At 42.5% G+C, this 16,489-nt stretch overlaps 1 protein-coding gene across 1 annotated transcript in view; it reads left to right on the top strand.

The window, feature by feature from the left end:
• The window catches only part of Prtfdc1 (phosphoribosyl transferase domain containing 1), a 100,442-nt gene that overhangs the window by 13,911 nt on the left and 70,042 nt on the right, over positions 1 to 16,489 (top strand). The window contains exon 3 of the mRNA XM_036186992.1: positions 915 to 1,098. Within this exon, the coding sequence (XP_036042885.1) occupies positions 915 to 1,098 (184 nt within the window). The remainder of the gene's footprint in view (positions 1 to 914; positions 1,099 to 16,489) is intronic.

Raw genomic sequence — 16,489 nt, 5'->3', positions numbered from 1 at the left:
AGTACAGAGGAAGGCTGCTTACTGGCTTGCTCCTCATGGCTTGTTCAGCCTGCTTTTGATATAACCCAGGACCAGCTGCTCAGGAATGGCACCGCCCACAGTGATCTGAGTTCTCCTACATCAATCATGAATCGACACAGTACCCCACAGACTTGTCTACAGGCCAATCTTATGGAGGCATTATCTTAATTAAGATTCTCTCTTCCCACATAGGTCTAGGTTTGTGTCAAGTTGGCAAGAAAACCAATTAGCACTCTCTCTATTTCTACTTTGCTAGAAATGAGAATATCACTAAATACCATCAAAACATTTTAAAGTTTAACAAGCAGGTGCTGTAATGATAGAATGATAGGTGGCATGTGTGATTGCTAACACCTCACTGTTAACAACATACGGGAGCTGTGATGTCACTGTTAGAAGTATGTTCTGAACACTTTTGTAGACAGAAGTTTCTCTCCCACCAGAAACTCCCAAATACCCAGCAGCCGCTTCTCAAATAATTGACTCAGAGGCTTAATATTACTTATAAATGATCAGCCAGTAGCTCAGGCTTGTTACTAACTAGTTCTTACACTTAAATCTTATCTATGTTTAGCTACGTGGCTTGGTACCTTTTCTCAGTATGACATTCTCATCTTGCTTCCTCTGCATCTAGCTGGTGAGTCCTGACTCTGCCCCTCCTCTTCCCAGCACTCTTTGGTTGCCCCACCAACACTTCCTGCCTGACTGCTGGCCAATTGGCATTTTATTAAACCAATTCAAGTAACAAATCCTCTCAGTATACAAGAGGATTGTTCCACAGCATACTTTGTTTTCACCTTAACCTGAGTGTTCTGATCTCTGCATAAAACATTCATACCATTTATTAGTTGCACCTTAATGTATCTTTTATTTCTTACTTTTTTTTTTTTCAGAATTGAGCGATTGGCTAAAGATATAATGAAAGACATAGGCTACCATGATATTCTGGTCCTGTGTGTGCTGAAAGGAGGTTACAAATTCTGTGCTGACCTTGTAGAACACCTTAAGAACATCAGCCGAAATTCAGATCGATTTGTCTCTATGAAGGTGGACTTCATCAGACTAAAAAGTTACAAGGTAAGCCATTACATGTTCTATTTTTTTTTTTGCATAATTATTAGAATTCACAATTCCTTAGTACAAAAGAACTAGTAAAGTTATAAAAATTAAGAGTCTTATGTCTAAACACTGAAATGAAAATAAAGAGTATAGTTTTTGTTATTACTGTTTTTTTTTTTCCAATACAAGAGTTTCTCTGTGTAGCCCTGACTATCCTGGAACTCACTCTGTAGACCAGGTTCACCTCAAACTCAGAGATCCACCTGCCTCTGTCTTCTGAGTGTTGGAGGTGTGCACTACCACCCCCAGCTTGAGTATAATTTTTTTTTTTTAATGTACAAGAATACAATGACAATTATAAGAATTTAAACAACATTCTTCTATTTTCATATATGTGAAAAGACTCTTTGGGAATGATGTCTGCTATTGGGGATATCTACTGCAGCTGCCCCCTCCAAACTCTGCCCCTCAGAAAGCCTGCCAAACAACAGTCTCTCCCCTCAGAAAGCTCACCAAGAGTTAGCCTCTCCCTGGGGCTGCTCAAGATCACACCTACAGATTACTTAAGACCTGGCCATGGTATTTGCCATGTGATTCCTCTTCTGCCCTCCTGAGGGTCACCCAGGAATTACTTTGCTCTGTTCATTAAACCTGGATTTATCAATTTGGTTTGATTGGTTTATTACATCAGCAGTGGTGGATATCCAATAACTGGGGGTTCAAAACTCACCACCTGTGTTTGTCCATCTGAATAATGATGATAGGTGTGGTCAGTGTGAAGAAAGTCCAGTGAAGACTGAAGTTCTTTCATGCCCAGTGTTATTCTTGGTCCTGGAGCCCTGTGGAAGAGAATCCAATTCTGTGGGGAGACTTGGTTCTCTGTAGTCATCACCTGAGGTGGAGAAGGGAAGCCTGGAGGGGATGTCAATGTGAGGAGACCAGGCTGCATGCAGGGGATCTTCCACAGAAGCTCCTCCACCAGCCTATGACAGCTTCCTGGCCACCTCTGGATGGAATTGATAGCCGTGGTTTTTCCAAACACACCCTTGACTTCATCTCTTTTTATTGTGTGATGCTCATTATTTAATGGCCACTAAGTCACTAAAGCTGACGTGCTATTCATTAAGAAACTCCTTTGGTCAAAACCATGACAGTATTTTCATTGACTAAACTACTTTGGTACATTTGAATTCTATAGTCAGTCTTAATTGGCTTCTTATTGGTACATACCCACATCATCACAAACTGAATGGCAGAAACCAAGACAGGTTTATTCACAGACAGTTTCTTGGTTAGAAATCTGAATGTGTTTATAGCTAGGACCTCAGTCTTTCCTAGATGGATTTTGATCAGCTGAGGTTCAGAGTCCTTTTCCAAGAACTCTGACTGTGGTCAGAAGTCAGTTCTCATCTCCTTACTGAAGGTGTGCTGGACTTGACTTCCATGCCTCTGGTCCTCAGGTCTTGCCCCCAGGATTCTCTCAAGGTCAATTCACAATGGAATTATAGTTTCCTTCTTCACACCAGCTGGGAGCTCTGCATTCAGGGAAAGGCCCTACCTTCCTAAGCTCAAGTGGCTAGGTCTTGTTCATCCAGTCAGCTGATTAGGCATCTAACCTTAGGAGGGAATTCTGGCCACATTTTCAAGTTCCATTCACTCTCAAGTGAGGAGGATTGTTCAGAACATATGCACCAGGAATAGCCATGATCTCAGTTAGGGTTTTTATTGTGATAAAACACCTTGACCAGAAACAACAAGAAGAGGAAAGTGTTTATTTCATCTTATAACTCTCAGGTCATACTCCATCGATGAGGGAGGTCAGGGCACGAACTGAGGCAGGAACCTGGAGGCAGGAATTTAAGCAGAGACTCGGAGGGATGCTGTTTACTGGCTTGCTTGACATGGCCGTGGTGGGTGTGGTGCTGCCCCTCGTGAAGTGGGCTCTCCCACATCAATCATCAATGGAAAAATGCATTACAGACTTGCCCACAGGCCAGTCTTACAAAAGCATTTTTTTCCCAGCTGAGAGTCTCTCTTCCTAGCTTGTGTCAAGTTGACATAGAAATAGCCAGCACAGCCATCTGGAGGACATGCCTAGAATTCTGCCTACATTTTTGTGTGATGCTTTCCAGTGGCCTCAGTTCTAGGGTAGCTGCAGTTGGGTTATCATTTCTTAAGATGCATCTTCTGAATTCCTGAATCTCCCAGGATACCATGAAGATGCTTTTGTTTTTATATGGGCATCCTCACCTGCTTGGTGGGTTCTGTGCTCTCATAAAAGTGTTCCTTTCTACCTTTCTTTTACTTTGGATTAAATAGCCATCCTTCCATCTTAAAAAGACTTTTCTCATTCACTTGGCCCTTGTCTTCACTGTGTTGTTCTAGCACATAAAAAAAAAAATCCTTTCTTTGAAGAGTGAATGGAAGGTTTATTGAGGTTCAATGTATATGCAGAAGCACTTATCCCATTTAATTTACAGTTCTATTCATTTTCAACAACACCTCTCACCACCTAGGAATCTGCAATCTGTGTTCCTTATCACTCTGCCTGCCTTTTTGTTCCTTGTGCTAAGTCCTTGTCCTGACCCCCAGGCCCTGGAAGCTACTGCTAGGCTTTCTCTTCTGAGAGTTTTCTTTCCAACATCTTTCAGATGTGCCTCACTGTTCGCCTTTTTTAAAATTATTTTTTCAAAGGAAGTTAGCAATTCCTTGATTTTCTCCATTATCTTATTGTTTTGATTTATATCAAGATGCTTTTATGGTTTTTGTGTCCTTCTTAATGTTTGCTTTTAAGATGAAGATTTAGTTCAGAGGTTTGGGATATTTCTCATTGTCCACTACAAACATGATGATGTAAGCTTTCCTTTCAAAACATTTTTAGCTGTGTCTCATAGATTTTGATATTGTTGCTTTGCTTTCTGTTATGGTCTGTGAGAAGTCCCATAAAAGATGGCCAGTCACGTACACAATCAACAAGAGCATTTAATAAAAAATTCTAGCGTGCTGGGGTCAAAATATCCAACAAACTGGCAAATGGCGACACCAAGAGAAGCTCAAAGGCTCCTTTTAAGCAGGATTAGGGGAATTCCAGTTGTGTTAAGTGTACTTTGAAGTGATTGGGTATAGACCCTTATTGGTACAGGAATCATTTTATGATTGGCTCATGACATCTGGTCAGCACCTGTGGTTGCAGTGTCAGGGGTCTATTGGCTGTGTCAGGAGTCTGTTTGACTGAAAATAGCAAGAACAGTTCCTGTTTGTGGCCAGGTAGGACCCTGATTGGCTACCAGACTGGACATACTTCCTGAAGGTCTGATTGAAGCCAGACATGAGTCAACATAGGATGATGGGGGTAATATGGGGCAGAGGTCTTAGCAAATTTGCCCCTAGAAAACAAACAAATAAACAACAACAACAACAACAACAACAACAAAACAACTGGCCCTGTTAGGGTCTGTCCTATTATAAGAAGGGTCGGCCACTTCATTTTCTAGTTTCTGTTCTGACTTCCTCTGTCTCTTTTCTTTTTTCATTCATTCATTCATTCATTCACTTACTTACTTACTCACTCATTTTTAATGTAACACAGGGTGGCCTGGAACTCATGATCTTCCTGCTTCCGCCTCTTCAGCATATCTGTGTGGCCCCATGACCGGCAGGACTTCCTCTTTCATTTGTTGGTTATTTTATGTTTGATTCTCAACCACCTGCAGGAGGTTTCCAGAGACTTGTGTATTACTTATGATTGGATTCTGTTGCAGAAATCAGACTCTGGAATCGTTCTATCCCTTTGAATTTTTTGATGCTTGGTCTTCTGTTTTGCCAACAGCATTGTGTTCCATACCGTGTTAACCTGTGCTGGGCTTTTTCTAACATTTGGAGCCTTTTCCCTATTTACCCTCTAAATACCCTCTCTCTGTTTCCCCAGGATCCCACCTAGAGGCCTACATTCTAACCCTTACATGCCATGCTAAGCCACGCTTATGTGACACCAGTCCAGGAAAAAGTGTTCACTTCTAAAACAGAGGCATTGTGTTCATTAGCACTGTACCTAGGCAGACTTTTTTTTTTTAATTGCCACATTATTTCTTGTGGATGGGGGTGCTGTGGTTCTTACCTGGGGCTACCAGGGAGAAAGGAGGCAGCACCTGACATCATCTCTTCACCACTGACATCCAGGCTCACTCATTGTGTATCTTTGTTTCTGCCCTTCACCTGAGGTCCTTTCAAGCCCAGCTGTAATGTCTCTTCTCTTCTAGCCAAACATGTCTCCTCTTGTCCATCACCAAGGTAACACAAATCATCTCCCAAGCCATTACCTCATGTAACAGTCTGCCTGCTCACTCAGGCAAGATGTCCCTCTAATTACATAGCATCCAAAATGGAGGGGAAAGCCATAGTCATAGTCTGGCCCATGGCATGAGAAATTCTCCACCCATGGCACACACGCTGTCCCCATTCAGAGATGTTCCAGCCGCTAGGTCAGACTGGAACTGGTCATCCCCTTACACAACTGAGTTCTTTCAGCACACCTGAGGGTGGAGGTCAATGAAAACAAAACACTAATAAATGAGGAGGAGGGGCTGGTTCACATTCCTCTGTGGGCATCTGGTGCTTCCTCACTCCTCCACACCTATACACGAGACTCACTCAGCTTGAAAACATCTCTGCAATAATGTGAGTCTGACTGCCCCCCCACAGCTCATCTTTCCCCAGCTGGTGGTGTGGGAGGCTGTGGGCCCTTGCTGGAAAAAGGAAGCCACTGGGGTTGGGGTCATGCTTTGAAGATTATAGTCTGGGCCTACCTCCTGTCTTGCTCTCTCTGCTTCTCTGGTTTGCTGTTATGAGAGCAGCCTGTGTCACATGCTCCACGTGATCTACTCCTCTACACCTTGGGGACTGAAGCCCTGGGCCACACATCCTCCTTCCTATGTTTCTGTCAAGTATTGTGGTCATGATGACAACGCCCCCCCACCCCTCATTCTGTTCATCACTCTGAAAATGCCCCCACATCAATGCCCACAGACAGCCCTCCAAGATGATTCTAAATGCTGGTAAGTGGGAAGTGAAGACCAACCACCACATCTTCTATCCTATTGTGTGATGAAAAGTAGGATAAATTGTGTGCAAGCCTGAACAACAATGATGATTTGGTATTCTTGCCTTCCTTGACCTTCAGAGCCCAGGGCAGGAGCTGTTTCCACCTGCATCCTAGGAAAACAAGGATAGGATTCTGAGGATGGCAAGAGGAAAGTTCCTTTCTCTCTTCCCAGTCCTCAGCCTCCATAGGTCATGTCAAGGGTACTCTTCCCAAGGATGCCACATTGGACCTTCCTGTGGTACAGACGGCCCTAAGCATCTCAGAGATCTAGGCAGTCTGACATGTCTTTATCCTTGTGCTGAATTTTACAGAAGACATGAAATGAATTTTCATGAATGGTAGCAGTCTAGAGACCAATTGCTTAGAAATGAGTGTAAGACTGATATGCTTTGTTTTTGACTATTTTTAAAGATCTGTTTATTTTTGTATTTTATGTTTATGAGTTCTCTACTTCCATGTATGCCTGCATGATGGAAGAAGGCATCAGACAGAAGAGGGCGCCAGGTCTCATTACAGGCGGTTGTGAGCCACCATGCAGGTGCTGGGAATTGAACTCAGGACCTCTGGAAGAGCAGCCAGTGCTCTTAACTGTTGAACCATCTCTCCAGCCTGAGACTGATGTATTATGGGCTTGGTGAATATTCCTGTTCTTTAATGGAAGGGGGGGCCCTGGCAACCTGAATTCCCTAACACTGTGAAGCCTCCTTCCTCCCTGCGTCCAGCCCATCCATTTCCCCTCCAATCCTTCCTCTGTCTTTCTCCTGATGCTCAGTTCTCTCCTCAAGGCAGTCATATCTCAGCTAACCCAATCAGAAGTCCTGCTAGGGTTCCCTCACACCTTTCATACAGGAGGTGAGTTAAGTCCCAAGCCAGGACATCGTAGAAATGGTGTTATAATCTAACCCCAGCTGTCTCTCAAGCCCGTGTCCATCGTAGCATGCAAACATTTCCCTCAGAATTCCCCAGGGCTTTCCCAGAAAACTTCACTGTTTTATAAGCTATTGATGTGTTTGCTAAGATTTTAGGGAATCAGTTACATTTTCTTCTTAAAATATACACAAGAGAAATATTAAGTATGTGTAAATAATTGTCATCATTATGTAACAATTTGCTTTTAAGAAACAATCAAATCTGAAAATCTTGCATGAAAGAAAAGAAATTACATGAATGATACCCCATATGCACACATATGGCCATGCTTAATAGCTTGTCCTGTGATATTGACAAAATGTATGTTACTATTCACCATTTACTTTATTTAACAAGAAATCAAATTGATTACCTCTCCTAGGAGTTGACTTGCCTGGGGGTCTGTACTGCTCAGCCGCTAGAACCCAAAGGCACATTAGGTCTTCTGAGCATCTATGTTCTGCTGTGGCTTTACACATTTAATTTTTTAAAGTGTTTTATTCTTCTTAAACTTTTAAAGTATTTATTTTTCTTAAATTCCAACACATGTACATTCACAGGGAGAAAAGGACTGTGGTAGTTTTATGGAATATTGTGGATTCCATAAAAGTCCTTCTCTTACAGGCCTCTAAAAGTGCTAGGGGAAATGGACTCTGAACAGTGTTTTAAGTGCTTAGTGGTGCTCACAAAAAAGCTAGAAATATTCAGGGTCCAAAATGAAAAGCCTGATATCAGAATGTAAACGGAGGCAGAAGCGAGGCTGGGGGAGAAGTGTGTCAGTTTGGGCAGTCTACCTTTAACACTCATGTCGAGGCAGATGAAAAAGTCTTGGATTCAAATAAAATCGGAAGCTGATGGAGACCCCCTCTAATAAGCTTGAGACCTCAGCAATGCATGCATATCCTTGATGAAAACCCACCTTTCAGTAATGGGAGACCCCAAAAGCTAGTTTTTCTCTCTTGACTGGGATTAGAAGAAAGTGAAATCTTTTCCTGCATAATATTTTGGTGTATGTGGTTCTGGGGATCAAACCTAGGTTGTCACAAGTGTTAGGCAAGCACACTGCCACAGCTTCTTGTGTGATTTTTAGACACGAATCTGCAAAACACATAGCCTGGATTTTTAGATTCTCTCACCTCTGTAGTTTCAGAAACACCATTCTAAGACCTGAATTTTAAAACTGACTTCAGTCCATGACATCTTCATGTTGCCTGATAAAAGCCAGTTCCAAACCCCTCTGCATGGAGCCCCCCAGTCTAGGGAAGATTCCTGTAAATAAACTCTTATTTAACCTAAATGCAGGCTATGTAGGAGGCCTTTTGAAGTACCTGTTCTAAGGGCTTAAGGCAGACAATTGGGAGATTTGGGAGCACTTGTAGGCAAATGTTGTTAGGTGCCAGAAAAATGGATTTCCAGCCAGCCTTTTTCCATGAGGATGTGATATTTGCCAAACTCCTCTCTCTCTCTCTCTCTCTCTCTCTCTCTCTCTCTCTCTCTCTCTCTCTCTCTCTCTCTTAAATGTCTTAATTTAAAGGTTCATCAACTTACACATAAGCCAGTGTGAGAGTGTAGCACTCAGAGTCGGTCTCTTTTCCTTCAATTTGGTTAGCTTACCTGTGAGCACAGAATGTATTCCAGCTTCAAGGCTTTACGGCTCTAGGAGGGATGCTATTTTAAACAGGCTTGACTTCCCCCACATCTACAGCCCCTGCCCTGCCAGTTCTTTGAATACATTGTGCTTTGTATTAGTTCATAATTCTTGTGTGGAGGCAACATCAAGAGAAAGAAAAAAAAAGGAAGATAAAACACAACCCCAAATGTAACCACAGTAGGTCTGTGAGATTAACCACACAGGGATATGAGCCCCTGGGAAGCTGGCATCAGTATTAAAGAAGCTAAAGGCTGGCCACAGACCTATTCCCAGGAAGGTAGAAAAAAGCCAGCATCTGTTTTTTCCCCTCTTGTTGGCACAGTTGAGAACAAAGGTTTAAGCCAGTCCTTGGTAATCCATGCTGGTGAGCATGAGAAGGTTGGATAAAGCAGAAACAGCATCCCAGTATCTCAGTGTTAGTAATCCTCACTTTGTCCTGTACCAGGCCTTCTGCTGAACTGATTTTCTTCCTTTCTTCCTATGAGAGTCTATTGGTTACAAAATAAATGGTTTCATTGTGACATTTTCCTACCTATATAATATACTTTGTTAATTCTCTGTCTGTCTGTCTGTCTGTCTCTCTCTCTCTCTGTCTCTCTGTCTCTCTTTCTCTCTGCCTCTGTCTCTCTCTGTCTCTCTGTCTCTGTCTGTCTGTCTCTCCCTCTCTTTCTCTCTGTCTGTCCTGCTGATCCTCAAATAAGAAAGTTGATTTTCTTTTGGCAGTGGGAAATTTGTCCTTCCTGGGGTCTCATCTTGAACTTAGAGTGAGGAAACAAGACTCCAGTACTTTAGAGAGCCCCTTCTCTGCAGAAGAGTCCCCTAGCTCTTAGGATCTCTTCAAAGTGCATATATGCACATGTACGCACACACAGGTGCACACACAAAGAGCTAAATTAAAGGATGAGGAAGGTAACCTAAAACAGAAGGGTCAATGAAAGAAAAAAAAGGTCTAAAATGTTTCATTAAATCTGAGGCATCATTGGCTGTTAACAACACCTCTCTTTCTGTTCTATCAAGAAGAAAAATAAAGGTAATACAAAATTAAGCCATGACATGGGCTTTGTTGCATTGTTGAAATGCATCTTGATTTTGGAGGTAGTAAAAATGTAAAAAAAAAAAAAAATATGTGCAACTTGGAATTGATTTTTTCAAAATGTAATAGTTCTCTCCCCCACCCTTTTAGCAACATCATTGCCAAGTATTTGACTAAATGAATATTATGAAAAACATTGTCTCTACTCTGACTCTTCCCAAATCTTGGATCCTGTAACATTTATCTAGAGACCTGTTCAATAAACGATGAACCACGGATAGGCATAGCTTGGATCAAGCCACATAAAAACCTTAAAATTAATAGGAAGTAGGTGTGAAAGCCCATGCATCATGACTGTGAGACTCTTGAACAGAGATGCTGAGTTGTGGTTGTGCTCAGCTGCATCCCCTTTTTCTTTAACTTCTGGTTCTTTTGTTGTTGTTGTTGTTCCAAGATTTTTTAAAATGTGCATGTGTGTTTTGTCTCCATGTGTGTATGTCACCACATGTGCCTAGTGCCTGTAGAGACCAGAAAAGGGTGTTAGATCCTCTGAAACTAGAGTTACAGGTAGTTGTGAGCTGCTATATGGGTTCTGGGAATCAAACCTGGGTCCTCTGGAAGAACAGCCAGTGCCCTTCAATGCTGAGCCCTCTCTCCAGACTTTGACTTCTGGATCATGAGATATACCATGAGAGATTTACTCCTGGATTTCAGCACGCATGGTTGAAGAACCTTCAGTGCAGCACATATCTGGCAAGGCTACTTTGAGATTTCTACCAAGTCAAGGGCTTGGCTGCTGGTTTTCTTTGAAGCAAAATGCTAGTCTGTTCAATATGTGTTAGTTTTATTGTTCTTTACACTCTTTTAATAAATGCACGTGGATTTTATAAATGTGCACTCTTTTTAGAAGACTTTTTTTTTTTTTCAAGACAGGATTTCTCATGTAGTTTTGGTGCCTGTCCTGGATCTCCCTCTGCAGACCAGGATGGCCTCGAACTCACAGAGATCCACCGGGCTCTGCCTCCCAAGTGCTAGAATTAAAGGTGTGCGCCACCACTGCCTGGCTTAGCAGACTTCTTATTATATTTTTATTTAGTGTGTGTGTGTGTGTGTGTGTGTGTGTGTGTGTGTGTGTGTGTGTGTAAGTCAGAGGACAACTTGCAGAAGTCACTTCTCTCCTTCCACCACTTGGATTCCAAGAATTGAACCTGGAACTTCAGGTTTGGTGACAGGTGCCTTTACATACTGAGCCATCTTGCCAGCACTATTCATGTGCATTCTTTACATTCAAATTTAGTTTTATACTGAGTTTGACTTCCCTGATGAAAATCAAAAAGAGGGAGAGCAAGTAAAAGAATAATGCAGGAAGGGGTTTCTAAATTATACAGGAAACTGAGTTTAGTGAAAGTCTTCTGAGGACAGAGCTATTGCCTACAGCAGTGAGCGGAACCTGGTCAGTGCTGGACCCAGAGAGGTGGAAGACCTGGCTTTGGAGCTTGGCATTGTGGCTGTAGAAACGAGCTGAGTGTAGGTCACAGTCCTGGGAAGTAAGCAGGCATATCCATCAGCCTGTGCAAGTGAGTAACTACACATGAAACCCAATTCACTGAGCATTTCTGGGTGACCACAATTCTGTGCTAGGTATGTGTCAACTCATTAAATGTTCACAGGTCAGGCCCCCGCCCATCAGCCACCCATCAAGTCAGGGATACTTATAGTGTCTTTGCAGGTGAGCCTGTTGAGGTCTGTTGCTGTTGTGTCCCCAAAGCCTGGCTTCTGGAAAGTGAAGTTATGCTTGATTCCAAACCCATGGCTTGTAATCACAGCTTGGCTTCTGGCTTAATTAGGGTTTCATCAAAGTGAAAAGACATCATGACCATGGCAACTCTTAAAAAGGAAAACATTTAATTGTGGCTGGCTTATAGTTCAGAGGCTTAGTCCATTTTCATCTTGGAGGGAAGCATGGTTGCACACAGGCACACTTGGTACTGAAGACGTAGCTGAGAGTTCTACATCCAGATCCGGATCCACAGGGAGTGAGAAGAGACTGTGACACACTTACTCCAAGGCCACACCTACTCCAACAAGGCCACACCTACTCCAACAAGGCCACACCTACTCCAACAAGGCCAATATTATTCAAACTACCATGTCTTCATCTTGGAGCATCTTTGTACTCTCTTGGATGTGCTGAGTGAACCAGAATCAAGAGACTTGGATGTAGGAAATAGAACATAGCACAAAGCAAAACATACAATGAGAACGGAATCCTGAGAACCAGGCAGAAAGGTCAAAGCCAGCCAGAGAGGCACAATACTGGCATCCGGTACTGGGTTCTGCTTGCCTGGCTAGCAAGTGCAGTGACTCCACCCCACCTAAGGTCCAGCTTTATCTCAGTGGCTCTGTAGCATTATGTCAGGTGAGGCAGGAACAGGGTACCTTATTAGGAAAGGGCTGCAGAACCTTGAAACCAGGTAGGGCCTGACTCAACAAGGAGTGTGTATGCTTGCAAGGACTGTTCCCATGATGCCTCTGGGATTGAGTACATTTCCTGCATCTGCACTCTGGTCCTTTGGATTTTAAGCATGTCATAAATACACTGAGTATTTTAATTCACTCTTACCTATTTGTATCTGACTTGTCTCAAAAGTGTTATAACAATGTGGTAATTTGTCACAACCAAGTAACACCTAATTTCCTGCACAAAAATAATTACAGGCAATAAACTAATTCTCCTTTATAAGTTGGGCTGTTCTTAATAATATTTGGTAACTGATGTTGAAGACCATAATAATCATTATAAATTTGTATGTTCCATATTATTTTATGAGAATATGGGGACTTTGTCAGCAGTTTTAGAAGAGGAAAATGTAAACACAATCAGACATATAATAAAAGAGCTTAGACAATTGTATTATGAATCTTAACAGGTCTTATTAATGAAGACAAACCTGGGGCCAGGTATTGGGGTGAATGCTAGAAGATCAGAGAAGCAGAACAAGCCACAGCTTCCTCACCTTGCCAATTCCTCAGCTGATCCTGTTTCCTCAGACTGGAAGCCTCTGTGTCCTCATCCAGAATGGGTCTCAGCTGAACTGCTGCTCAGAAGCCTAAAATCTTAACCAGCCCTAGTTTCTTGTTCTTGTGCCTTAAATACCTTTCTGCTTCCAGCCATCCTTCCTGGGATTAAAGGCTCTTGTTACCATGCCTGGCTGTTTCCAGTGTGGCTTTGAACTCACAGGGATCCAGATGGATTTCTGTCTGTGGAATGCTAGGATTAAAGGCGTGAGTGCCACCATTTTCTGGCCTCTATGTGTATCTAATGGCTGTTCTGTTCTCTGACCCCAGATAAGTTTATTAGAGTGCACAATATTTCGGGGAACACAATAGACAATTTTCACAGGAATGGTGTCTCTTTAAAATCTTTTATGGTGGTCACTGTTTGAATTTAAGGCCCCATTTCTTTTAATTTTTTTGTCTTTGATTTTATGTGTATGGATATTTTGTCTACATGTGTGTCTGTGTTCCATGTGTGTGCCTAGTGACCACAGAGGTCAGAAGAAGGCATTGGATCCCTGGAACTGGAGTTACAAATGGGGTGAGCCATCACATGGGTGCTAATAATAAAACCTGGGCCCTCCAGAAGAGCAATCAGTACTCTGAACCACTGAGCCATTTCTTCAATCCCCTTCTTCCTCTTTTCAATTGAAGAGTATATTTTTTATAGCCTGGGCTTAGCATTGCTAAGGACAATCCTATCACATTGAAATGTTAAGGATTCATAACTTTCCCAGACGAGAATTATTAGTTTTGTTAATTAAGGCTATACTCCTTGACAGCATAGTTTACAAATTGTCAGTCTGCCTGGCATTTGTTTTCTCCACATCAATGGAAACAGAACTGAAAAAAGATAGTGACTAGAAAATCATGAAAACAGGATGATTGCCAGGAAAGGAAAGGGTTCCACATATTTCCAGAGCCTGCAGCTCATACCACAGCTAGTAGCCACAGCAGGCCTGACTCAGGAAAGCAGTTGCAGGGACCAGAGGCTGCAGTGACTCAGCTGTGCCTTCACTGACAAAGTTGCCACAGCCTAGAGCAGTGGTTCTCACCCTCTGGGTCGCAACCCCTGTGACAACCCTCTGTCTCCAAAAATTATTTACATTACAATCCATAAGAGTAGCAAAATTACAGTCATGAAGTAGCAATAAAAGTAATTTTATAGTTGATGGTTAGCATAACATGAGGAATTGTATTAAAGGGTCACAGCATTTGCAAGGTTGAGAACCACTCGTCTAGAGGGAAGTTTGGGGTACATGACACCCAGAAGGCCACTACTGATGAACTGGAATGTGCTGGTGGTGGTGGCACTCACCTTTAATCCAAGCGCTCTGGAGGCAGAGGCAGATGGATCTCTGAGTTCAAGACCAGCCTGGTCTACAGAGTGAATTCCAGAGCCACACAGAGAAACCCTGTCTCAAAAAAACAAAATAAAACAAAAGAACTTGGAGTGGACTTCCCTGACCTGTAAAGCCTACCTCTGGCTGAGTAGAGAGAATAGTGTATTTAGAACAGCTAAATGGCCATGATGCACTTCTAAAACATTTGGGCCCCAACACTCCCCTCAACCCCCAAAATCAAAACAGCCAACTACAGAATCTAAGACATGAAAATGTATGATGTTATTTCTCCTTATATTGTAATTTTTAAGATTAAAATTTGTCTTTAGATTAACTAATTAATTAAGTAGTCTATTTTAGTACTAAGGATGCAAATCAGGCCCAAGAAGACAAGCTCTTATTGAGCTCCAGCCCCAGCTCTGAAAATGGCTTTTGAACACCTGCACATTTCTACCCATCTCAGAGCCCAGATCTCTTAGGGGATGATGTTCTTCCTGCCATTTCTCTTAAACGCCTGTAACATGTCAAATGATTGGCTGCAGGAGAGACACATCATAGTTCCTGTCTCTACTTAAAACAAAATCAACCCATAAATCTGTAGCATGAATCTTAAAAGGTCTTATTAATAAAAACAAACCTGGAGCCAGAAACGCTGGAAGATCAGAGAAGCAGCTTAGAGAGGAGAGGGTTTATTTCATCTTAGAGCTGATATGATGAGCTTTTCACACCACTGAGGGGAAACAGGGCAGGAACCTAGAGTCTAGAGCTGAGACAGAAGCCATGGAGAAGAGCTGCTTACTGGCTTGCTCCCCATGCCTTCTCAGAATGCTTTCTTTTACAGGGGTGTCACTGCCCACAGTGAGTCCGGCCCCACATCAACCATGAATAAAAAAAAATGCACCAGAGACAGACCTCTCACTGGCAATCTAATAGAGGCATTTTCTCAGTTGACTTCTTCCATGACGTCTCTAGTGTATGTCAAGTAGATGCAACAGCCAGGAGCCCTTTAGGGCAGATCAGTTTGGGCTAGAAAAAAAAGGATGTGTTGTAACATTCTTAAAAGTCAGAATTGTTGATCATTTTAGAATACTAGTGAATATGTTTTGAAAACTTGGATAATACACCATTTGTTTCTTTTATTGGATACAAGTAAACTCCTGTCAGAGGTGGATGAGCCAAGGCTTCTCCAGAGATAGTCATTCCCTCTACCAGCTACTTTATTAGTTCACTTGTTACATGTAGAGCAAATCTACAAAGAAAATTATCTCTTGTATTTCTTAAATTAAGATATCCCTCAAGGGCTGGAGAGATGGCTCAGCAGTTAAGAGCACTTGCTTTTCTTTCCGAGGACCTGGCTTCAATCCCTAGCACCACATTGCAGCTTACAGCCAAATGCAACTACAGTCTCAGGGGACTGACACCCTTTTCTGGCCTCTGTGGGCACCAGACATGCACGTGGTGTGCAGATGTAGATGTGGACAAAACATGCATACACACAAATAACAAAAGGAAAGATGGTCCTCTAGTCCAATCATTCAGTTAAATGTATCCAACATAATGATTAAAATAATTCATTTATTGTCATCTCAAAAGTACTCTCTTAAGTGTTTTTAGGAATATTAATTCCTAAGTATGGGCCATAGTCTGATGAATTAGGCAACTGCTATTACCCCCATTTTACAAAGAAGGCACCATTAAAGAAAAATGTCCTATATCACAAAGCTGGTTGGGAAAGAGACCAAGATGCAAAATTAAGCTGTCTGACCCCAAAGCTCAGGGCCTAACAGCCTCTCTATTCTGCTTCCCGTGACCTTGACTCACTTGGTTTTTTTTCTGGGATTCCCCTTACTTTGGGATCCAGCGAGGCTGGCTTTTCAGCTCCCTTGGTTCCCTTGGTTGACAGATTTGAGTTTATGTAATCTTACTAAAATGACCGCTTGCCCCTCACATTTACTTTGCCTTCTCCATTAGAATGACATGAATTTGACATACAGCCTCAGGTGACAGGCTGAGCAGGAGCGAAACAGCAAGGCCAGAGATCATGAGCCAAATGGTGTTAGAAGTTGTCAGACCTTAGGGCCTGGGCAGGAAGGCACGAGAGAAGATCAGTTATGACGTTGAGACTTGGACTCTAATGACAGCAGGCACAGCAGACATGGGCAGTGGTGTTGTACAGACCAGTTGCACGTCTTGGTCACTGATCCCGTTTCTGCCGGTGCATACTCACTTCCCCTCGCACTCAGTCACCCACTGTTGCAGGAGATGGAAGATGAATTTCTCAGAAAGAAGAAACAATGAAAAAAAATTGTCCCGAG

The sequence above is a fragment of the Onychomys torridus genome, chromosome 5 (assembly GCF_903995425.1).
Source record: "Onychomys torridus chromosome 5, mOncTor1.1, whole genome shotgun sequence".
NCBI lineage: Eukaryota > Metazoa > Chordata > Mammalia > Rodentia > Cricetidae > Onychomys > Onychomys torridus.
Note: the sequence above shows the minus strand (reverse complement) of the source record. Positions and strands in the feature narration are given on the sequence as shown.